At 40.3% G+C, this 24,517-nt stretch overlaps 1 protein-coding gene across 3 annotated transcripts; it reads right to left on the reverse strand.

The window, feature by feature from the left end:
• Positions 1-913: 913 nt before the first annotated feature.
• LOC139534128 (L-lactate dehydrogenase B chain-like) lies at positions 914-20,849 on the reverse strand. 3 transcript variants are annotated; one of them, XM_071332923.1, is made up of 8 exons: positions 20,372-20,849; positions 3,978-4,117; positions 3,572-3,689; positions 3,179-3,352; positions 2,760-2,933; positions 2,296-2,413; positions 1,780-1,903; positions 914-1,622 (listed from the first exon to the last, which is right to left on the reverse strand). In XM_071332923.1, exons 2-8 carry the CDS (start codon positions 4,104-4,106, stop codon positions 1,455-1,457), a joined length of 1,005 nt encoding a protein of 334 aa, XP_071189024.1. In that variant the 5' UTR covers positions 4,107-4,117; positions 20,372-20,849; the 3' UTR covers positions 914-1,454. The 3 variants fall into 3 exon arrangements, with proteins under 3 accessions (XP_071189024.1, XP_071189023.1, XP_071189026.1); XM_071332922.1 differs by lacking the exon at positions 20,372-20,849 and adding an exon at positions 12,192-12,558; XM_071332925.1 differs by lacking the exon at positions 20,372-20,849 and adding an exon at positions 5,526-5,616.
• Between the last annotated feature and the right edge of the window lie 3,668 nt (positions 20,850-24,517).

A 24,517-nucleotide genomic window follows, 5' to 3' on the forward strand; every position in this document is an offset into this window, starting at 1 on the left:
CATTTCTGTATGGACCTCGCATTGTCATGCTGAAAGAGGAAAGAGCCTTCCCAAAACTGTTGCCACAAAGTTGGAAGCACAGAATTGTCTAGAATGCTGTAGCATTAAGATTTCCCTTCACTGGAACTAAGGGGCCTAGCCCGAACCATGAAAACCACCCCAGACCATTATTTTTCCATCACCAAACTTTAGTTGGCACTATGCAGTAGGGCAGGTAGCATTCTCCTGGCATCCCCCATACCCAGATTCGTCCTTCGGACTGCCAGATGGTGAAGCGGGATTCATCACTCCAGAGAACTCATTTCCACTGCTCCAGAGTCCAGTGGCGGCGAGCTTTACACCACTCCAGCCGACACTTGGCATTGAGCATGGGGATCTTAGGCTTGTGTGCGGCTGCTCGGCCATGGAAACCCATTTCACGAAGCTCCCGACGAACAGTTATTGTGCTGACGTTGCCTCCAAAGGCAGTTTGGAACTCGGTAGTGAGTATAGCAACCGAAGACAGACAGCTTTGTTGACAGGTGTAGCTGAAATAGCCGAAGCCACTAATTTGAAGGGGTGTCCACATACATTTGGCCATGTAGTGTAAATGTCTTGAATCAGCTAGACTAATTTCAGCAACCACTAAACAGTGGACAGGGCCTTAATTTGTTGGTTGCGGAAGTAAAGCGATGTTAACATGCAGTACTTTTGGCTACGTAACAGAATGTTCCTTTACTGAAAATATTGTCCAAATTAATTTGACGGTGTATGTGAATAAAAGTATGACAAGGGACCTGGATTTCCTTCTACATGTCACTCATCATTTTTTAAATGTCAGATTACTTAGTAGCAATATCTAACAGCAGGGAGGCATTGTGTAGCCTAGTTTATTGAGGAACGTTTATGTCATTGGACACAATAACATGCTTCATAAGGTTAAAGTATTTATTAAGTTACTCATTGGTTGTCGTCATTCATTACACAAACATGGGTGTTATAGTAAGTAAAAAATAAATCTAAAGTAGCCCGTTCCGATTGATTCCACCTCTGCCCCCCCCCCTTTTGTTTCTTTCTGGCAATCAATGTCAGACTGAACATCTCACACAATAACCAACACCACTGCTCCCCGACAGGAGGAGACCCAGTTATAGGGTCTTTGTTTCTGCGCTCCCGACAGGAAGTGAACAGTGCTTAAAGAAGGTGCAAATGGAGGATAAAGCCAACACTTTTTGATCGTAGTACAACAGCTTCAACACATGAATCCAATGAGGGTACATAGTCATACTGGTTCACACAGTACCTAGCACGGAAACACAGTAACCTCATCCTACAAAAGGAAAGTGGGGGGGGGGTGTGAAAGGAAGAATGTATACCAGTAGATTAAGGTGGATACAGTAGATCGGAGGACGGGTGAAACTAGGTCTGGGATTGACTGCATCGGAAACGGAGGGAGGAAGGGTAGATGCGTGTCTCTAGATGTCCTTGAGGTCCTTCTGGATGCCCCAGAGTGTGTCTGCACTTTTCTTCAGCTGGCCCACCTCAGCGTCAGTCAGGGTCATGTTGATCACACTGCCCACTCCATTGCTGTTCAGCACGCATGGCAGGGACAGGAACACCTCCTCGCCAATACCATACATGTCCTGGGGAAAACAAAGCACAGCTGTCAGTCATTATCACATAGAAATGTGTGTGTTTGATTCCCTCTCTCGCTCTTTGTGTGTGTGTGTTTACATGCACATAATGTGCGTGTAACTGTGCGCATGTCTGCACGCATGCGTCTGTGTGTTATCCCGTCACCTTGACCATGGTGGAGACAGGGTGTATCCTGCTCATGTTCTTGATGATGCTCTCAGTGAGATCAGCCACACTCAGGCCGATGGCCCAGTTGGTATACCCCTTCAGCTTGATCACCTCATAGGCACTGGAGGAGCACACAAAACAATCACTGTCAGTCAGCATCTACGTCCAACTGTTGCCATCTTGAACAGGTAAAACTCTCTCAATGAGGCGAACCTGCATGAACGTTAACTCAAATAAAAGGTTAATGCAAAATAAAATGTGAGGGCGGGCTTTGATACTTATTCTAGTATACAATGTCAGTAGAACTAGTTATATTAATGATACCAAATATTAGCCCAGCCTGATCTCATCCTTATTTTAGCCCTTACACCTTGACAGCTCCAGTAGATATGAATGAATCAGAAGGTGGTGACCAGTACGGTGTAAACTCTAGCTGTACTACGAGCGCTAGGTGGAGTCAGAGGTACATATTTAGACTCTGGATGGAGCTGGGGATAGGTTTAGGCTATTTACCTGTCGACCACTTCCTTATGGGTGGCCTTCCAGTTCTCCTTGTCTCCGTCAAGGCCAAACTCTGGGTTCAGCTTCTGCAGGTTAACTCCAGCTACGCTGACACCGCTCCACACAGGGACTAACACACACAGATATTTATTATTTTACACAGAAAATATTCAGATTTCCTTCTTTAAAAAAAAAGCAGACTCAACTCACTCATAAAACAAGCAGACTCAACTCACTCATTATTTCTGACAGAGATAACTGGATGTGCAGAGTGATGTAACAATGCCAAAACAAGTACTTTTGTTTTAAAAGCTGTTAAAGCTGCCAACTGGGTGTGGCTTACTGGGTGTGACAAGAAGTTCACACATGCGCTCAGATTCCCACTAAAGTATGCACGCCACTGACATCATCCCCACCGATGGTGTCTCTGTGCTCTACCAGGACCAATCACCATCATCATCGTCACCCCTACCCACCGCTGGTATCGCCGTGTTCTCCCAGCACCCATCCGTTGAAGCTGGTGGCATGGATGCCCAGGCGCTCAGCCATCAGAAAACGGAAACGGGCGGAGTCCAGGTTGGTGCCGCTGCCGATGACACGGTGTTTGGGCAGGCCGCTCAACTTCCATGTCACATAGGTCAGCACATCCACTAGGGGTAGGGAGAGACAGGGATATGGTCAAACACACACACCCTTGACAACGTTAATGATTGACTGCCCATCCCTGCCACCCACTGTTGTCACAGTGCCCTCTCTCTTATCTTGAATTGTGGAGTGGTGTGATACTGTTGGTAAGGGTGGAATGTTGGAACTGGGTTGGCCAATGCAATCTAGGGGATAATGCCGGAAACAATTTACCTTGCGTCCAAGATTTAAATTGTCAGTGTGTGTGTACCTGGGTTGGACACCACGATAAGGGTGCAGTTGGGAGAGTGTTTGACGATCTGGGGGATGATGTGTTTGAAGATGTTGACGTTCCTCTGGACCAGGTTGAGCCTGCTCTCTCCCTCCTGCTGACGCACGCCAGCGGTCACAACCACGATGCGGGAGTTTGCAGTCACGGCATAGTCTGGACAGAGATAGGGAAAGAGCAATTGAATTACGTAGACTTTTCCCCATTTAGCAGGGGGGGGGAAAAAAGCCTAAATGGCAATCAATGAGACGCAATCAACCTTAAACTGGTTTCAAAACAAGCTGCATTACACTTTCAATGGCAAAACACATACATATTCCACCTTTTTTGCTCTGAACCACTCCAGTGAAATACACACAAGGGGGATTCTCTTACCTTTGTCAGCGACTATCTTAGATGTCTTTAGGAAGAGGCTGCCGTGCTGCAGGTCCATCATCTCTCCCTTCAGCTTATCCTCCATCACATCAACCAGAGCCAGCTCATCAGCCAAGTCCTACAGGAAGGAGGAGGAGAGAGAAGGTAGGGGTGGAAAGAAGGGCCAGAAGGATAGTTTGGTCATGAATACCTGGTATTTACTTAGAAATGATATGGTCAAATCCACATTTACAACCAGCCTACATAATAACTGAGTAGTAACTATTTGTTGGTATCACAATAGTAGTAGTAATTCAGAGGTAAAGTAAATTAGGACTAATGTACTTGTAAAGTACTAATAAGACAGTAGTAAGAGTAGTAATGCAGTTGTAAAGTAACAGTGAGACAGTGATATAGTCACACTTACCCTGAGGAGGATGCTGACGGCACAGGCCATGCCCACCATGCCCACCCCCACCACGGTCACCTTGTTCCTGGGGGGCTCAGCAGGGCCGCTGGCCATGGGGGTGATCAACTTCTGCATCACAGACGACATGATCCACAACGCTGGAGGAGGGAGAGAAGGAAGGAGATAGTTTAACCTTTAGTCTAGTTATCAAGGTTAGTCTAGTGAGAGAAAATAAATATTCAAAGGGAAACCTGGTCCAAGATCACAGTGTGTGAATTTTGTGTGAGGTAATCATGCTATTGCCTCAACATTGAGCACGCTCTTTAGTCTAGGTATAGGCTTAATCTGTGTCTGGGGATCTAGCCCAAGGAATGCATTTCTTAAGCCATTTAAATAAACACGGCTGTATTTCATTGATTTACTCCAGACTGAGTCAAAACCAATATCCTAGTCAAACTTGGGTTCAAATAAATGGATATTTAATTTTTTTATGTGGTCAAATCAGCTACTTTTGAAATTTTTGAAAGTATTTTCAAATAAACTTCTGATAGATAGCCTAAACTACTGACTTCCTAATACATTATTTCAAATACACCTAGGACCAAACAGACCTGGGTTCAAATGCATAAAGTATTTCAATATTTGAAAATGCATTCTGAATATTCAACTACTTGTAGCCTATTTTCAAAGAAAACATATCCAAATACTTGCTTCGAAATGTCCTTGAAAGTAACTGAAATAGCCTACACTAAATAGTATCTTAACCTAGATCTGTCCCTAGTGTTTGAGGCCAAGGGCCAAAGGTCTTGTTTAGACACGCATTTCGTAACCATTTGGAAACCATTTTGCATAGTGGGTTAAAGGTCACATTTCTAAAATGTTCTGCTATTGTTTTCCATAGCTACTCCAGTGCAGTTAGTGTATATTGATAGATATACTGTAGCCCAATTTAAGACTAGTAAACTGGCATTGCTTCAAACCATTATTTGTCAACTTAAGTCCTGCTACTTTGGCACGCAAAACTCACTAACCCGCAGCATGGAGGCCTACACCCACACACAGTTTAAACCCCAGCAGGAGACCAACAGTACAATACAGCTTCAAACATTTATAGGAGAGGATCTTGGAATCAAAAGCCTGGACATCCTACCATTACAACCTTCCTTACTGAGCAGTCCCTACCAAGTAAACACACGAGTAATAAGTTAACTATCAAAACCCAAGGACAATAATTATGTCCCTTCGTCCTTTCACTAGAATATCCTGGCTAGACATACGGAACAATATAAAGCAACAACTAAGCCAGGGTGATTTCATAAGGCAATCACAATGACCGGACATTGCCTGGTTATCAAACTAACAATCTTGATCAAACAGGATACTTGCTTTGTCTGGCAATGCAAGGCCTACCACAGATCAAAGGCAGCAGGGAGCCATCCTACTTCCACAGCCCCAGATTTCCCCCCCTTGTCCAACCAGAAGGTCCCCCTGAGGTCCTCCTGGACCAGAGAATACACAGTAACCTGCCCCCCCCCCCACACAAAAAAGGGTCCAACAAACACGCACCTTTGAGGTCACCCTAATCCTCCCTCATCTATAGACCCGAGCCAAAATTATAATCCACAAAACAATCTGCTGCTGCGTGCAAAAACTTGCGCGATAAGTGGCGTCAGTGGGAGTTGCTCTGTTCACATAATCGCAAATCTCTAGCCTATTGCATGTCCATGTGAGAGGCAGTTACTACAGTTGGCAAACAATTCAAATATTAATTTGTCACATGCGTCTTAAACAACCATTTTGAATCCCTTTTCACATTCACTCTGTTGGTAATGCTTACAAATTGGATCATAACTAAAAGTATCCGAGATCCCACTCTGGAACCTTGATATGCCTGTAAATATTCCAACTTCAATTAAATTATTTCTCAATTATGCCTTAAGATACAAATGTTAAATATGTGTCAACATCCTTCCTCCAAAAGACCCTTCTATGAATTACATTTCGGACATTTAAAAAAAAAAAAAAGTATTTTGTGAGGAATCACCCATTAACCATATCTGAACAAGGTCGACAGGACATGGAAGATAGAGGTCATGTCTACACTTGTCACTTGCATGCAACTTCTGCTATCAAAATACGAAGAACACATTGAAAAGATGGGTCTAGATACACAAACATCACTTCTAATCTGATTGTGTTCAGATCTGGTCTACTGCCATCAGCTGTTGTGTTATAATATTTTGCCTATTCCACCGTTTGTAGAATGCATACCGGCATTTGAACATAGCGTGCGAAAAGGGAATCCGGACACACTCTGGTCACAGTAGACATTTAAATGTAGGCGTAGACGCAAGACGCGGTCAGAATTCCATGATCAGAACTATGATCAGAATACTAAAGCTGCATGAACGGTCAAGTCTAGACACGGCGAGAGAGGGAATCAGAGGCTTGTCCATTAGGCGCAATGTGTTCACCTTGTCAGTCAATCACAGAACAATACTATAGAAATTGGATAACAAAATACTTGAAAAAAATGGGTGGATAACAGCACTATGGCTGATGTCAGAGACTATTCACAGTGGACTGTGAAGGGGCAATTCCAAGAGACATTGTGTTGTGTAGCTATAACATAGCATTTCAAATACGTGATGTTCTAGTAGCTTATCATAGAGGCCTATAGGGCGATTCCACACCAGGAAGACCCGAATAAAAATGTAGAGCTTAGTTTGTTCTGGCAATTATCACATAGAAAATTAATTGGGAGGAAGGTCGTTTAATATGCTTTAATTTTATCACAAGTCATTTTTTTGAAAATCACAATGAAAGTTTCCATTTTAGGCCCATACATGCCTCTTGTAAGATCCCATGATCCGTGAACCACACATAATATAGACAACATCTTGGTGTCATTATACTCCTTATAGAAACCTCTAAAATATGGAGTATTTCTAGATTCTGAAATAAAGATGTTCACATTAAACATGAGAATATTAATGAATCTCAAAATTACCCTTGATAATTTTGCTTATTTTTGTTAATATTTTTTGGAACAGTTAGCATTGCCATCAAAATGAACCCAAGATCACCAACATGTGAAGTTCATAGGAGCTTATCAAAAGTGGGTGTCAAATGACAGCTAAGTCTATATTTTGAGGGAAATGAAGGCATAAATACATTTTTTGACCACTTTCCATCTTAAGAATTTGGCATAAGTAAAGACTTTGATTTCTGGATAAAGAGATGGAAAAGGAGTCATAAAAGCATCTACCATAAAAAGTATTACAATGTAACAGAAAAACACAATGTATGTTTAATTTGAGAAATGGTTTACCTTCTGTAAATGTAAGAAATATTACCTTGTGATTCCGTTACGCACATATCTAAGATACTTTCTCAATTCTGTCCCTCATGAGGGAGAATAATGAAAGTTTACAGAAGTAATAAGTAATGGTAGACCTACCAACTAGTTTGTGATTTTACTGATATCAATTGTGTTGATGATTTAAGTTGAAGGGAATTACGAGTTAACAAATTAGTAACGGAATTACCCAAAAATCTGTAACGGAATTACTGCAACTGAATTGGCTGCAATGGGAAATCATAACAGTCAAACCACAGTTGGGTCACCTGCTACTGTCCTCCCTTCCACTGGCAGTCGACGTTGAGACTGGTGTTTTGCGGGTTGTATTTAATGAAGCTACCAGTTGAGGACTTGAGGCGTCTGTTTCTCAAACTAGACACTCTGATGTACTTGTCCTGTTGCTCAGTTGTGCACCGGGGCCTCCCACTCCTCTTTCTATTCTGTTAGAGCCAGTTTGCGCTGTTCTGTGAAGGGAGTAGTACACAGCGTTGTACAAGATCTTCAGTTTCTTGGAAATTTCTCACATGGAATAGCCTTCATTTCTCAGAACAAGAATAGACTGACTAGTTTCAGAAGAAAGTTCTGTTTCTGGCCATTTTGAGCCTGTAATCGAACCTACAAATGCTGACGCTCCAGATACTCAACTAGTCTAAATGCCAGTTTTATTGCTTCTTTAGATCGGAACAGTTTTCAGCTGTGCTAACATAATTACAAAAGTGTTTTCTACTGATCAATTAGCCTTTCAAAATTATAAACTTGGATTAGCTAACACAACGTGCCATTGGAACACAGGAGTGATGGTTGCTGATAATGGGCCTCTGTACACCTATGTAGATATTCCATAAAAAAAAAATAAAAAAAAATAAGCTACAGTAGTCATTTACAACATTAACAAAGTCTGCACTGTATTTCTGATCAATTTGATGTTATTTTAAAATTGGACAAAAAAAAGAAATGCTGTTCTTTCAAAAACAAGGACATTTCTAACTGACCCCAAACTTTTAAACGATATTGCCACATTTCCAGAGTGGGTTCTACTTTTGAAGACATGACCCAATTTATACATAATATTTTCAATGTTATATGCCGCGTTCACGTGCTAGTCGGAACTAGGAAACTCAAATGTCCAACTTGCTAACTGGTTCTTAGTGCTGAGTGATTAGCATCATGGGCCTTAAAAAAAAAAAATGTTTTTAAACATTCAACGGACTATGCATTGTGGGTGGAATGCTGTAAAGTAACACAGAATAAAACAATAAAAAGGCCCATGATGGTAGTGACTGCCCATTACTGCTTATCACTTATTAATCATTTCACATTAATTTAATAACATTTTAATTGTTGTATATTACATTTGTTTTATTTGATAACTATTATTTCATTCCAAGTCATTATCTCATCTCTATAGAGAGCTGCCTATGCTGGTTGACAAATCACTATTTTCGTAGTTCTTCAAAGTAAATAAGGCATACTTTTATGACTACTGAATACCAACGATTAATTACTTAATGTATTTTCAGGTAGAGATACCTTGAAGCAACTGCTCGCTCGCAAACGGGCATTCTGTCTCTTATAGGTAGCAGGCATAAAAGAAACAGACCATACAAGTAGGCGTGCAATGGATTATGGTCATTCTAGTTAATTACCAAATTTTCTGCGTTAAACTATGTAGAATATTGGCCTTGTTGGAAACTACAACTCCCTACTACGTCGCACTGGTCGGGCTTGATCTGATTTATCTCTAGAGAAACTGTGCAATGTGCGCATTGAGCTCACAGAAAAACTAAATGGAATTAAAATTGAACGACTTCAATTCGTTGTTTAAAAACTGAAAAATAACTAAAATATCAGTTAATCGTTCTGCACAACTGGTTGTAGTTATACATGTGCCAGGTTCAACCAGTTAGTAAGTCAGACATTTTTGAGTTTCCTAGTTCCAACTAGCACATGAACAAGGCAATAGAGTGTTGATGTTTCTTAACGTCTTATGGCTGCGGGCGCTATTTTCACGTTCGGATGAAAAGCATGCCCAGAGTAAACTGCCTGCTACTCAGGCCCAGAAGCTAAGATATGCATAGTATTTGGATAGAAAACACTCTGAAGTTTCTAAAACTGTTTGAATTATGTCTGTGAGTATAACAGAACTCATATGGCAGGCAAAAACCTGAGAAAAAATCCAACCAGGAAGTGGGAAATCAGAGGTTGGTAGATTTAAGTAATTTCCTATCCAAGATAGTGTAAATTTGGTCTGATTGCACTTCCTAAGGCTTCCACTAGATGTCAACAGACTTTAGAACCTTGTTTCAGGCTTCTACTGTGAAGGGGGAGCAAAAAAGAGCTGTTTGACTAAGGGGTCTGGCAGAATGCCATGAGCTAAGTCACGTGTGCGGCCGTGAGAGCGAGCTGCGTTCCCTTTCATTTCTAAAGACAAAGGAATTGTCCGGTTGGAATATTATTGAAGATTTATCATAAAAACATCCTAAAGATTGATTCTATACATCGTTTGACATGTTTCTACGAACTGTAATGAAACTGTTTTGACTTTGTCTGGACTAAGTGCCTGCGCCTTGTGAATTTGGATTTGTGAACTAAACGGAGGTATTTGGACATAAATGATGGACTTTATCAAACAAAAACAAACATTTATTGTGGAACTGGGATTCCTGGGAGTGCATTCCGATGAAGATCATCAAAGGTAAGTGAATATTTATAATGCTATTTCTGACTTCTGTTGACTCCACAACATGGCGGGTATCTGTATGGCTTGTTTTGGTGGCTGAGCGCTGTACTCAGATGGTGTGCTTTCGCTGTAAAGCTTTTTTGAAATGTTTTGGAAGCAAAACATTACTGAACATAACACGCCAATGTAAACTGAGATTTTTGGATATAAATATGAACTTTATCAAAAACATACATGTATTATGAAGTCCTATGAGTGCCATCTGATGAAGATAAAAGGTTAGTGATTAATTTTCTCTATTTCTGATTTTTGTGACTCCTCTCTTTGGCTGGAAAAATGGCTGTGTTTTTTTGTGACTAGGCACTGACCTAGCATAATCGCATGGTATGCTTTCGTCGTAAAGCCTTTTTGAAATCGGACACTGTGGTGGGATTAACAACAAGTTTGTTTAAAATGGTGTATAACACTTGTATGTTTGAGGAATTTTAATGAGATTTCTGTTGTTTGAATTTGGTGCCCTGCACTTTCACTGGCTGTTGTCAAATCGATCCCGTTAAAGGACGTATTGGGGTGTTTTTGGAGCCTTTGTTCATGTTTTCTGTGCCCCTACAACTACTGCTGAACGAGCATGAGGAAGGATATCGCTGTTGGGGTAAGTTTTTCAAAAACAAGTGAAATAGCAACAACAACAACAAAAAAGTCTATAACATGCCGTTTACATCAAAAATAAGGATTTGGTTCAAAGAGTAAACTTCTCCTTTAAACAATCCCAGACCTCTTTTAGGAATGCACATTCAGCAAATCACAAGCAGAGGGAGTTCCCTTTAAATCAATTTGCCCATTCCCTGCGTTGGTGGTGCTCATAACATTTATCATAACTTAAAAGTTGAAGATCACCCACTCTGGAAATGTGATGTACTTGTACAGTACATTGTTTTAAACAATATGAACAAAATCAAGAAGGGTACTTGAGATAATGTGACAAAATGTATTTCAGAATCTAGACATCCATATTTTAGAGCACACTAAGGACCATAATGAGTTCCGTGTGGCTCAGTTGGTAGAGCATGGTGCGCTTTCAACGCCTGGGTTTGAGTCCCATAGGGGACTTGTAGCTACGGGAAAATGTATGCAGTCATTACTTATTTAGTCGCTCTGGATAAGTGTCTACTAAATTACTCAAAATGTAAATGTATAATGACACCAAGATGTCTGTATCATTCAGGGTCTTTCAAGAGGCATGTATATGAAGAAAAAAAAGAAGGGCCTAAAATGGCCTCATCATGATCTTCTCAAATGGTTTATGATACAAATGTAAAAAGAATATCAAACATTCTTCCTCCCAATTAAGTTTCTATGTGAGAATTGCCTGAACAGTCAGATACCAAAATATATATGTTTGGGCCTTGCTGTCATGGACTCGCCCTAAAGAAGCCTATTAATACTAATAGGCTTGATCATGTTAAAAATATTGAAGCTTCAAGATGTCGGACATGCAATAACTGATATCACAATAGGTAAATTATAATTCCCTAAAAAAAAACGTAGCTATATCCTTGTAGGAGGCCAATGTTTAATACCCTTTTGTAATCACATTGAGGCAATAGTCCTATCGTCCTTGATGGCCGGATGCTTTTTTGTGTTTTACACTGGTCGGCTGCAAGGTGGCAGAACATCTATAAAATTAGACAAACGTTAACAATCTGCACAGTTCAAACTAATATTCATGTCGTCAGTCAATCATTAACCACGTCTTCAAATGACATTTCGTAATACAAGAACTTTATCACGTTCAAGACGGAGTCGCTCACGAAGCTCAACGAGGAAAATGTCAATATCCTGTAAAATTAGCGACATCCACCCCGTTAACGACAACCGATCGACTATTATAGGGAGCTAGGCCACCTCGCTAAAACACAGCATGCTATGCTATTAGGCTTCGCGTAGCCTACATCGTCTATTCCAAATGTCAAATACCAAACCATGAAGGAATATCAAGACCATTATTTAGTCTATTGCAACCAGTTTCAAAGCTACAGAACGTATCCAAAAATGGTGTGTAGGCCTACGTGCATTTTTGAGCATACACCGAAGTGATGAGTCAGTCGTGCGTCACATGACAGAACATAATCGAAAATTATGATAGCAATTCACTCAAAGTCAAAGCAAACACCGGTAGCTACATACATACCTTTTGCATATATTCTAAAGATCGGTTATATCCCTTTTTGGTCCAAAGAGGCAGGCAATTGAAGCAGCGTCGAGAGTCAGGTAGTGAGAGGACGTGATGACTTCACTTATGGAGTTCGGGGTTAAAAGGGTTTTTAGCCAAAGAGGAGGATGCAAAGCAGGGCTTCTCCACTGGCTGAGTTTGACACGGAGAGAATATCAATTGTATCCTCCTCGCGTCCTCAAACCCCATTGGGGGAGAAGGTCAGAGTAGCGGCACCTCTGGCTTTTTCATCCAATGGGTTTTGAGAAGGCAAGGATGAGGAGAGAGGACGTGAACGTTATGCAATTGAGATTGTGATATGTCGACAGACGGTTGGAACAAGTTTTGGCTAGATGGTATATCGTTTTTGTCCGATTTGACTTTTTGTACTAAATTGAGAATTTACACCGGCAGATTAAGATAATTAACGTAGCTGGTTAGGATAATTGGTCAAGGTCAGGATTAGCTAAAATGCAAACAAATCTACTTTTAACGTTAAGCAGTATCCTTCTAGCCATGACCGCTAGACCACGTTCACCTTGGCATGCTGGCATGGGGACACATTTGCACATAAAAGAGGAAATTAAGGGCTGCTCTTCTGCGATAGCAACAGGTACATATAAATACATTAATGACATTTGACTTCCCAGGACTCAATCTCTGGTTGTTACAAAACGTTATGTGCATGTATCTATTCTATGTTTTATTATTGGACTGTGTAGGTATATAATAGGCCTATTACACAGACTAGAGGTGTTTAATGGACTTTAATATTAAAAGGGAAATTGTAGGCAAAGCGTATTCCAAGCACCTACAGAGAGGGAGAGAGATATGTCATGTGCAAATTTAAAAGCCTCTGGCGATTGACAACAGGTGATTCCAATATAAGTAGACCTACCCCTAGTAAGCTCACAAGCTGCAATGGTCTTAGCTGAAGATTGTAACACCAGATACTATGACTATCAATTATTCTGTGAGTTACAGTTGAGGTACTGTTTGGTGTAGCACAGAGAATTTTCGACCAACCATAGCTTGGCAGTACTGCCTTCGTCCTTGATTCGTGGAAACAGGAGTCTCATAAATGTCCGTGTCCAGTTACAGGGGTGTCCAGTTACAGGGGCTCCGTTTTGATTTTAGAAAATGCTCCTTTATTAAAATATGTTTTTTTGCACCATGAAGAAATCCAATTTGTACACTGCCATCTTGTCTATTTCAAGTCCTCTCTCATTAATTGAGAGGTGGGTCCATCCCAAAGTGCTGCATGTCATTTTGACAGACACCTTTCTCAATCAATGAGAGAAGACTTGAAATAGACAAGATGGTGGTGTACACATGGTCTGAACTTGATACACTCATAGCGTTTTTTGTGGTCGACATTATTTATTGCTTTGTTTACACAAACATCACCCAATAAATGATTTCCCTGTTGAGCCCATTTCCTTGAAATTCTGTCTGGTCATCATGAGTAGACTACACATAATTCCATAAAGAAGAGCTCCCCCATTCAGAGAATGTGGTAAGTTGAGTCACCCACTAAGGAGGTAGCCCTATGACATATCCACATTTTCTTAAGGGAAGTGGTTGATGAGTTTGATGAGAGGTTCGGTCGGAGGAGGAGGATGGATGGCGGAAGTGGATGCTGAGTTTGAATTTAGCAACGCGTTGAGTAAATTTGGTGAAGACTAATGTTCTGAATGGACTACAGTAGTATCGAAAAGGAAATTGTCTTAAATTGGGGTGGAGGATATGTGTGTAAATGATAATGAATCGCTTCTTGTTTGGCAAGCAAGTTTGTTGAGCAAGGATGTCCGTTTGTTGAGTGGAGTCTGTCAGAGTGAACAGGACTGGTCTTATTTTTATTAATTGTATTTCTGATGAACAGAGCAAGATTTCAGCGGGCCTCCAAAGAATCCGGACAACAGAAGTCTTGTGTTTTGAACTTCGGAGTAGAGCACCCGTCAAAGGTGTCATCTCAGGGGTGACGATGGATGGTCAGGTTGAATACATGAAGAGAATTCCTGGTGTGGTTGGTTCCCGGCGTCTGACCCGCTGGGTGAATGGAGAAAAAGAGGAAGGTCTGTTGTTTTTTTGAAAAAGTGCAAATACCTATGTATGTGAAGCTTGGTTATGTAGCATACGCCGTAAGGGCTTCCATCCCCAAACCACTGCAGTGTAAGAATTGTGAAGGATTTGGCCATGTTTCAAGCGTGTGTAGACGAACAGAGAATACTGAAGAACGGTGTGTAGAAGGACGACGGCGTTGCAATTGTGGTGGGAATCATGATCCTGAGTTACTGGAGTGCCCTGTAAGGGTGAAGGTAGAACCATCTCACCTAGTTTTACACTATGATTTGACTATTAGATGTTCAATGTTTCTTTCAAAAAGAAATTGGAAGGACTAGTTTCAGCATATTAAAACAAGAGTTCAGTTCACATAACAGGGTTGACCTTAAAATGAGGGACAGACGTAAATTAATCACTAATCACATGAAATAAATAATATTCTTAACAAATAACTTTGTCAAAGCAACAAAATAACTAGGGTTTCACAATTATGGTGGAAATGTCGGGGTTAAATGGGTTAAAATCCTCCTAGAAGTCACAGAGGGTGTACAGAGGGACATGTCAAAATGCAGAATTTTCATGAAATGGGTTTCCATGGCCGAGCAGCCGCACACAAGCCTAAGATCACCATGCGCAATGCCAAGAGTCGGCTGGAGTGGTGTAAAGGTCGCCGCCATTGGACTCTAGAGCACTGGAAACGCTTTCTCTGGCAGTCCGATGGACTAATCTGGGTTTGGCGGATGCCAGGAGAATGCTACCTGGCCGAATGTTTAGTGTCAACTGTAAAGTTTGGTGGAGGTGGAATAATGGTCTGGGGCTGTTTTTTATGGTTCGGGCTAGGCCCCTTAGTTCCAGTGAAGGTAAATCTTAACACTAAAGCATACAATGACATTCTAGAAGATTCTGTGCTTCCAACATTGTGGCAACAGTTTGGGGAAGGCCCTTTCCTGTTTCAGCATGACAATGCCCTAGTGCATAAAGTGAGGTTCATACAGAAATGGTTTGTCAAAAACAGTGTGGAACCCTTTGCCTTGATGACAGCTTTGCACACTCTTGGCATTCTCTCAACCAGCTTCATGAGGTAGTCAGTCACCTGGAATGCCTTTCAATTAACAGGTGTTCCTTGTTAAAAGGTTCATTTGTGGAATTTATTTCCTTCTTAATGCATTTGAGCCAATCAGTTGTGTTGTGACAAGGTAGGAGGGGGTATACAGAAGATAGCCCTATTTGGTAAAATACCAAGTCCATATTATGGAAAAAACAGCTCAAATAAGCAAAAAGAAATGACAGTCCATCATTCCATTAAGACATGAAGGTCAGTCAATACGGAAAATTTCAATAATTTTTTATGTTTTTTCAAGTGCAGTCGCAAAAACCATCAAGCATTATGATGAAACTGGCTCTCATGAGGACCGCCACAGGAAAGGAAGACCCAGAGTTACCTCTGCTGCAGCCTCAGAAATTGCAGCCCAAATAAATGCTTCACAGAGTTCAAGTAACAGACACATCTCAACATCAACTGTTCAGAGAAGACTGTGTGAATCAAGCCTTCATGGTCAAATTGCTGCAAAGAAACCACTAGTAAAGGACACCAATAAGAAGAAGATAATTGTTTGGTTCATGAAACACAAACAATGGACATTAGACCGGTGGAAATCTGTCCTTTGGTCTGATGAGTCCAAATTTGAGATTTTTGGTTCCATGATCTCCGCATGTGTGGTTCCCACCATGAAGCATGGAGGAGGTGGTGTGGATTGTACTTTGCTGGTGACACTGTCAGTGATTTATTTAGAATTGAAGGCACACTTAACCAGCATGGCTACCACAGCATTCTGCAACAATACGCCATCCCATCTGGTTTACGCTTAGTGGGACAAACGTTTGTTTTTCAACAGGACAATGACCCAACACACCTCCAGGCTGTGTAAGGGCTATTTGACCAAGAAGGAGAGTGATGGAGTGCTGTACCAGATGACCTTGCCTCCACAATCACTCGACCTCAACCCAATTGAGATAGTTTGGGATAAGTTGGACCGCAGAGTGAAGGAAAGCAGCCAACAAGTGCTCAGCATATGTGGGAACTCCTTCAAGACTGTTGGAAAAGCATTCCTCATCAAGCTGGTTGAGAGAATGCCAAGAGTGTGCAAAGCTGTCATCAAGGCAAAGGGTGGCTACTTTGAAGAATATATTTATTTTGATTTATTTAACACTGTTTTGGTTACTACATGATTCCATGTGTGTTATTTCATAGTTTTGATGTCTTAACTATTATTCTACAATGTAGAAAATAGTAAAAAATAAAGAAAAACCCTTGAATGAGTAGGTGTGTTCAAACTTTTGACTGGTACTGTACAGTGGCAAGAAAAAGTATGAGAACCCTTTGGAATTACTTGGCTTTCTGCATAAATTAGTCATACAATTTGATCTGATCTTCATCTTAGTCACAACAATAGAAAGTGTGCTTAAACTGATAACACACAAATGATTGTATTTTTCTTGTCTATATTGAATACATAATTTAACATTCACAGCGTAGGTTGGAAAAAGTATGCGGACCACTAGGCTAATGACTTTTCCAAAAGCTAATTGGAGTCAGGAGTCAGCTAACCTGGACTCCAATCAATGAGATGAGATTGGAGATGTTGGGTAGAGCTGCCCTGCCCTATAAAAAAATACTCACAAAATGTGAGTTTGCAATTCTTAAGAAGTATTGCCTGATGTGAACCATGCCTCAAACAAAAGAGATATCAGAAGACCTAAGATTAAGAATTGTTGACTTGCATAAAGCTGGAAAGGGTTACAAAAGTATCTCTACAAGCCTTGATGTTCATCAGTCCACGGTAAGACAAATTGTCTATAAATGGAGAAAGTTCAGCACTGTTGCTGATCTCCCTAGGAGTGGCCATCCTGCAAAGATGACTGCAAGAGCACAGTGCAGAATGCTCAATGAGGTTAAGAAGAATCCTAGCGTGTCAGATAAAGACTTACAGAAATCTCTGGAACATGCTAACATCTCTGTTGACGAGTCTATGATACGTAAAACACTAAACAAGAATGGTGTTCATGGGAGGACACCACGGAAGAAGCTACTGCTGCCCAAAAAAGACATTGCTGCACGTCTGAAGTTCGCAAAAGAGTACCTTGATGTTCCACAGCGCTTCTGACAAAATATTCTGTGGACAGATTAAACTAAAGTTGAGTTGTTTGGAAGGAACACACAACACTATGTGTGGAGAAAAAAAGGTACAGCACACCAACATCAAAACCTCATATCCCAACTGTAAAGTATGGTGGAGGGAGCATCATGGTTTGGGGCTGCTTTGCTGCCTTATGGCCTGGACAGCTTGCTATCATCGATGGAAAAATGAATTCCCAAGTTTATCAAGACATTTTGCAGGAGAATGTAAGGCTATCTGTCTGCCAATTGAAGCTCAACAGAAGTTGAATGATGCAACAGGACAACGACCCAAAACACAGAAGTAAATCAACAACAGAATGGCTTCAACAGAAGAAAATACACCTTCCCAGTCAGAGTCCTGACCTCAACCTGATTTAAAATGCTGTGGCATGACCTCAAGAGCGGTTTACACCAGACTCCAAAATTCCTCCTGACCGTTGTGTAGGTCTGATCCGCAACTACAGAAAATGTTTGGTTGAGTTTATTAAAGGAGAGTCAACACCATTATTAAATCCAAGGGTTCACATACTTTTCCCACCCTACACTGTGAATGTTTACACAGTGTGTTCAATAAAGACATACAAATGTATTGTTTGTGTGTTGTTAGTATAAGCAGACTGTGTTTGTCTATTGTTGTGACTTAGATGAAGATCAGATGAAATTTTATGACCAATTTATGCAGAAATCCACATAATTCCAAAGGGTTCACATACTTTTTCTAGCTACTGTATATTCATGTTTGTAGATGAATACCAGATGCCCTTTATGATGTTTTTGCCCATTGAATACCATTCAAAAAGCCTACAAAAGTTAAAAACTACAATGCTACTTACTGGAAAAGGATACGTCACTTTCATACATTATTTTCTAAAATCAACATTTTGTGGATTAATGAAGTTGACACATGTAAAAATAAAAAAAGATAGAGATACAGTCAAAAGGACTTATTTTATCTAGCCAAGTCAAAATACAATTTTGTTGAGTTGACTTCAACTGTAAAAAACAATGTGTTTACTCAACTTAGAAATATACAACCATGAAGGCAAATCAACATAACAATTGTGTTGACAAAAAATGTAAAGTCAACTATAATATATCAAATTGTCTTAACTTATTAAATCAGCTAAGAACTAGGTGTTCACTCAACTTAGAAATTCTCAACCAATCAGTCAAATCAACTGAAGCAACATAACAGTAGTGTTGACTTAAAATGTCAGGTTCAGATGACTTCAACTGATGTTTTAAGCAACCACATCTAAAAAGTAACAAGTAAAACATTTATGTAACCGTTATTGAGAATGTTGTTGTAGGTAAAGTGGTCTGTTGGTTGACATTAAAGAGTGCATTGCCAGTTTTGAAACTGGCGAAAAAGCTCACATCTGAGCAAGAGACAGACGGGAGCGTAATCTTCCTTTTTGAAATCTCTATTAAATCATTCTAAAGATTTAGTCAGCACTGAAATGTGTCATTTTCTAAGATGTTGTTTCAACTGTATAGGAAGTTGACACAACTTGACATTTGAAGGCAGCCAAGTTACAAACGTTAGTAAGTTAGAAAAACTTTAGTTGTTTTGACTATCAAATACTTGTCCTCTCCACTTGGTAATTTGTCAAAACAACTTGAATAGCTTTGTTAGGACAACTAAAAACATCAGTTGGAGCACATTGATTTGACTAAAAGTATCAAGTTCACTCAACAATTTATTAAATCCAACTTGTCAGTTCCACTTACTTTACTAGGTTGAAGTAACTTTAGATTGGGTTAACTCAACACTAAATCCAAATTGTACTTAAAAATGTTAAGGCAGCCAGGTTACAAACTTTTTTACAGTGACATACAGTCAACCTGTGTCATTTCCTCGCAGTGTGATGTGTAAAGGGTATAGTACGATGATGTAATATTACAAGGGTCTAAGGGTCTCTTATTGTAACTACTGCAACAGGTCCAACAGTCACTCGGTCAACTGGAGAGAGAGGGGTGATGATGTCAATAAAACCAGACAGTGGACAGACGATAGACACTGCCTGTCTCCTGTACAGACATCGCCCTGCCGCTAGGATGTTTACTTTGGCTCAGTGCTACATTGTTTGTCCTCCCCTTTGTCATGTTTTAGTTTCCCCAGTTTTTGGAAAGATTATGTAGGTGGAGGAAAACATTTATTTAAATCATGTTGCGCATTTTTACGTTGATGTTTAAGGATCGGACCCTTTTCCCCCAAATTTTTGCTTAAAATGACATACCCAAATCTAACTGCCTGTAGCTCAGGACCTTTAGCAAGGATATGCATATTCTTGATACCATTTGAAAGGAAATACTTTGAAGTTTGTGGAAATGTGAAATTAATGTAGGATAATATAACACATTAGATCTGGGAAAAGATAATACAAAGAAAAAAACATGTGTTTTCTATTTATTTTTTTGTTCCATCATCTTTGAAATGCAATAGAAAGGCCATTATATCACTTAAGAGTATAGGTGCAATTTAGATTTTGGCCACTAGATGGTAGCAGTATATCTGCAGAGTTTTAGATTGATCCAATGAACCATTGCATTACTGTTCAAAATGTTGTATCAAGTCTGCCCAAATGTGCCAAATTGGTCAATTCATATATGTTCAAGTACATAACTATAGAGAACATTAAAAAAATGATATGGTAATAAAAAAAATAGCTTACACACTCCCAGGAATGTCATAAATGATGGATAATTAGCTTCCCTACAGTATAGACACTAACCTTCACACATCTAGATGGGGGGGGGGGGGGCAGACACAGCAGGGGTTCAAACTGTAGAACCAAGTTCCTACATTTGAATATAAAAATTGATTTTATCAAACAAAACTATGCTACATTTTATCTCTGGAACCCTCAGGATGACAAATCAGAGCAAGATTACTGAATGTAAGTACATTATTTACCTTCAGAAGTGAACGTATCAAACCAGTTGCTGTGATAAAAGTTTTTTGTTGTTGTGCAGTCTTCTCAAACAATAGCATGGTCTTTTTTTCACTGTAATAGCTACTGTAAATTGGACAGTGCAGTTATATTAACAAGAATTTAAGCTTTCTGCCCATATAAGACATCTATGTCCTGGGAAATGTTCTTGTTACTTACAACGTCATTCTAATCACATTAGCGCACGTTAGCTCAACCGTCCCGTGGTGGGGAGCACCGATCCTGTAGAGGTTTTAACATAGACCTATGGTAAATCTACTACATTTCCACTGTACTAGCCTAAGGTTTTGGTGTTCCATTTCACTGTGTTCCATTCCACTCTGCTATGTCTATTCCACTGTCCTCCAATAGATTAATTTAACAGAGGAGTAAACTCATGTATCACATACTGTATTAGATGGCTATTCTCCCTCCCTCCTTTCCTGATGTTGCTGCAATCCTATGGATCTCACACATGAAGCCGCAGCACCCAATGGGGTTTAAGTCACTCCTACTTTCTCAGCCAATGAGGTGAGAGGACACTGATCCTGTTAAGGACATCCAGTCAGCTGCAACAAGGGCATTGTTTGGTGAACATGCAAGCAGGAGGCGTTTAGTGTGGTGCAGCAAGCTCTCTCCCTCTCGCTCTCTATTCCTCTCTCTCTGTCTGTCTTTTTTTGTCTCCCTCCCACCTCCCTCGTCTCTATCTTTACGTCTCCCTCTCTCCCACCTCTTCTCTCTCACTCCCTCTCTCCCTGTCAGATGTCCTTATCATCACACACACGGTGGATACATGTGACTACAGGGCACAATGACACACAGTCCTGTCCCACCATTAACAAGGTCATGAGCGGTAGCAAAGCTTGTTGTAATGTGAAGCACTTGAGATTCGGTTTCAATTTATCCCCTAAAATATGTGGTATGAATTTGATGGGAACGGGTCACATGACAGAAAAGGCCAACCTCTGTATGTTAAAAATGCTTTATCTGCCTTCCCAATGAAAACTAGTTTGAAAAGTCTAACATACTTTTTCAGAAAATAGATGAATGCTTTTGGACGATGCACCATGCAGCGCAGATTACTGTTAGATTTGAGAAGGGAGCTCCTCCCTCACCGCTTTTGCCTGTTCACGTAACCGGCCGTAGACCGGTGCCCCAGGGCTCAGCATAATCCAATCTGCCCAATGATAGCCATTGTTCCTTCTATTAAAGGACACATGAGTCAAAACTTAACCTTCAAAACACAATAGATGGCACGGTAACCAGATTCGATTTCCTTTAGTTTGACTGTGTATGGTAAATATAGATGTTTTCAATGTAATGAAGGACAATTATTTTGCATTCACACACTGGATAACTGACCTCTATCTTGGCCACAATCCCTGAATGTGTTTCACACAACTATATCATCAAGTACCATGATCAATGAGAAACACTAGTCACATGATGCATGAGTTTTACCTCACGTTTCCCACATAGTAAGTTAGCTACTGCTTTATACTACACATGACAGAGGCCCATGAGGTTGGCCGGAGGTTGTTCACTACATAAGTTATAGAGGTACCATTTCGGATACACAAGACTCAGGTGCAGCCCACCCCCTAATTCGGCCCAGCTCGTGACACAGGAACACTGGCTACTGTTTCAGAGTGACCTCCACAAAACCAACACAAGGGCAGAGACACAATGGAGTGGACACACACACACTTTTGCATGACAGCACAAACATTCACACATGCGCACACACAGAGGAGGAAGGATATTCATATGAACTGTTTCCTGTGCTGTGGGTGCAATCCACTGTGGGTGCAATCCACTGTGGTGCAATCAACTAATGAAGAGACTGCAATAAGTGCCTGATATAAAATAGTTCCAATATCACCAGGGCAGGCTCAGACTATTTCCAATATCTTGTGTTTCCATAGTACTACCTTTAGAAGCTTTTCAGGACTTCTCTCAACTATAGTAGTCTTCAGTTCCGCATTGGGTCTTCAGTTTCATCTTCAGTTGTAGTACTAAAATAACATTGAAGATAGAAGTGGAAAAACATTGGCAGACCTGTCTCTCTGGGGATTGGGAGAACTGCCACTGATGGGCTGCAGCTGTCGTCACCTCAGTAGTCCACATAGATATATTAGGGACCAGGGTAAAAATAGGAAACCGAGCTTGTCCCCTCAGCAGCTATCCTTTTAGAGTTTACACCCCAGAACGATGTTAACTTGAGGAAATGTTGTTTATTTTATTTTACTGAGCCATTACTTTGTTCCTATATTTTATTTATTGTCTATCTGGTACATATGACTAATATAACTTAAAAGGATAGTTATCTATAGCAGTACTGAGCATCTCTGGAATGTTAACTTGCTTGAGGTGGTAGTTAGTCCTGGGAAGTACATTACAAGTACTAATTGATGAAAGGAAAAGTGTATACATATGATGCATTAGGCTACATAACACCACAAGTAATAGTTAAGAAATTAGTAAGTTACTGACTGAATTAATCATACCATGATATCAATATCTGTAGAGCAATTTCAGAATCTTACACATTTTAGGAATATCTTCCATGCTCACCAACATCCCCCCTTTTTAAAATATGTTTTTTTCTAACAGCAGTAGCAGTAGAGTACATCTGAGTCATTACTATTTGAAAGCACTCAATGGTTACCACATTATGCAGAGGTCACCAAGGGGTCACAAAGAAATGGGAATCCATTTCCCATGACCCCCCTCAACCTCAACATTCCGCAGACCTGAGCTCCAGGTACGAGAACACATCGCTTCCATTCTGTCTGCCGCTTTCAGGGAACGGAAATGTGAAAAACCCATTATTAAAAGCAGCCAAATGGATTATAATGACATGGTTACTGAACACAATGCGGTCCGATTAACATTGGGAGGCTGTTGATGTGACGCATGCTTGATATACTAGTCCATTAGATACCCCCGAGCCTCAGGTAGTTCTGCTCACCTCCTAGCCCTGCACCCAAATCACATACTATCAATGCTCACGCCTCCATTTTACAAAGCAGAATGACGCAGACAATTTTTATGTTCTGACAGGATGCATTTTTAATAAATGGGGTCATCCTCTTTCCAGGGACAGTCATCAGATATGAGTATCACCAAATACATATTTTTTTCTATATCACAAAGTAATACAAATGCAATCAATATTAATATGTATTGTTCTGACACAGGCTGTACATGGTATATAGCGCCCTCTAGTGTTTTAGAGAACAGAAACCAATCCTGCACCCGTTTCTATTTCTATGGGTATAGAGCTCCACAGAGGGTGTCACATCCACAAAACCTAGCGGTAAAACAGGGAAATGGTTCCAATTGTTTTTCCACCAATCATTTTTCCCAAAGGGAATTTTAGAAACACTCAATAAGGGCTGTGTTTCATGTAGGCTTACAATGGTAAGATGTTTTCAAAACCATGTAAATCTCTCCTGGACAACGTGACTTTTAGCAATCTATTCAGCTTTATTTACTCTGATCCCAAAATCCTAATCAGCATCAAAGTAGACATCATGCAAGACTACAAATTCCTGCAAGTCATCTCTAGATGACACCTTTGCCAACAGTTATTGTGTTAACTTATAACTTGCACAAGACAGTACAAAGAATTGTTAATTTAAAGGAATGTAGACAAATTACTACACTTAGCTAACAGTAAATCCAGAGATTCTTACCTTTGCCTTGATTCGCCAGTCTCGTCCAGATCATTGTGGCATTTGTAGTACTTTATGATAGCCACATTAGCATCTAATTTTTGGGGGGTAAATACAGGCGAATATACTGATAAGTCACCTTGTCCTAAAGAGATTTACAAGGTTATATTTTTTGAATGGAACTCCTGAAAGTTGTATAGGAATGCACAAGGTGCAATTTCTCTGTTGGTTAGTGCAGCATCAGTTCCTCTTGTAAGTGTCAGTCATTGCATACCGTAGAAAGCTATTTATAGAAATGTCCAGATCAACTAGACCATGTCAGCTAATGTTAGTTTTTTTTGCCCATAGATAGTTGGACATTTTTAGTTACTCAAATCACATGGACATGTATATAATTGCATGAAAATTTTATTTAAAACGGCAACATTTTCTTTAAACCCTATGACAAAATGT

Source organism: Salvelinus alpinus, chromosome 11 (assembly GCF_045679555.1).
Source record: "Salvelinus alpinus chromosome 11, SLU_Salpinus.1, whole genome shotgun sequence".
In the NCBI taxonomy this organism is placed as follows: Eukaryota; Metazoa; Chordata; class Actinopteri; order Salmoniformes; family Salmonidae; genus Salvelinus; species Salvelinus alpinus.

What these genes read in the sequence shown, in the direction of transcription:
- LOC139534128 (XM_071332923.1), bottom strand. Translation starts at nt 4,106, where the DNA reads ATGTCGTCTGTGATGCAGAAGTTGATCACCCCCATGGCCAGCGGCCCT. An exon ending in AGAACACGGCGATACCAGCG is followed by an intron (nt 2,414 to 2,759) that starts GTGGGTAGGGGT and finishes TGTGTGTGTTAG; the next exon opens with TCCCTGTGTGGAGCGGTGTC. An exon ending in CTGTCTCCACCATGGTCAAG is followed by an intron (nt 1,623 to 1,779) that starts GTGACGGGATAA and finishes TGTTTTCCCCAG; the next exon opens with GACATGTATGGTATTGGCGA.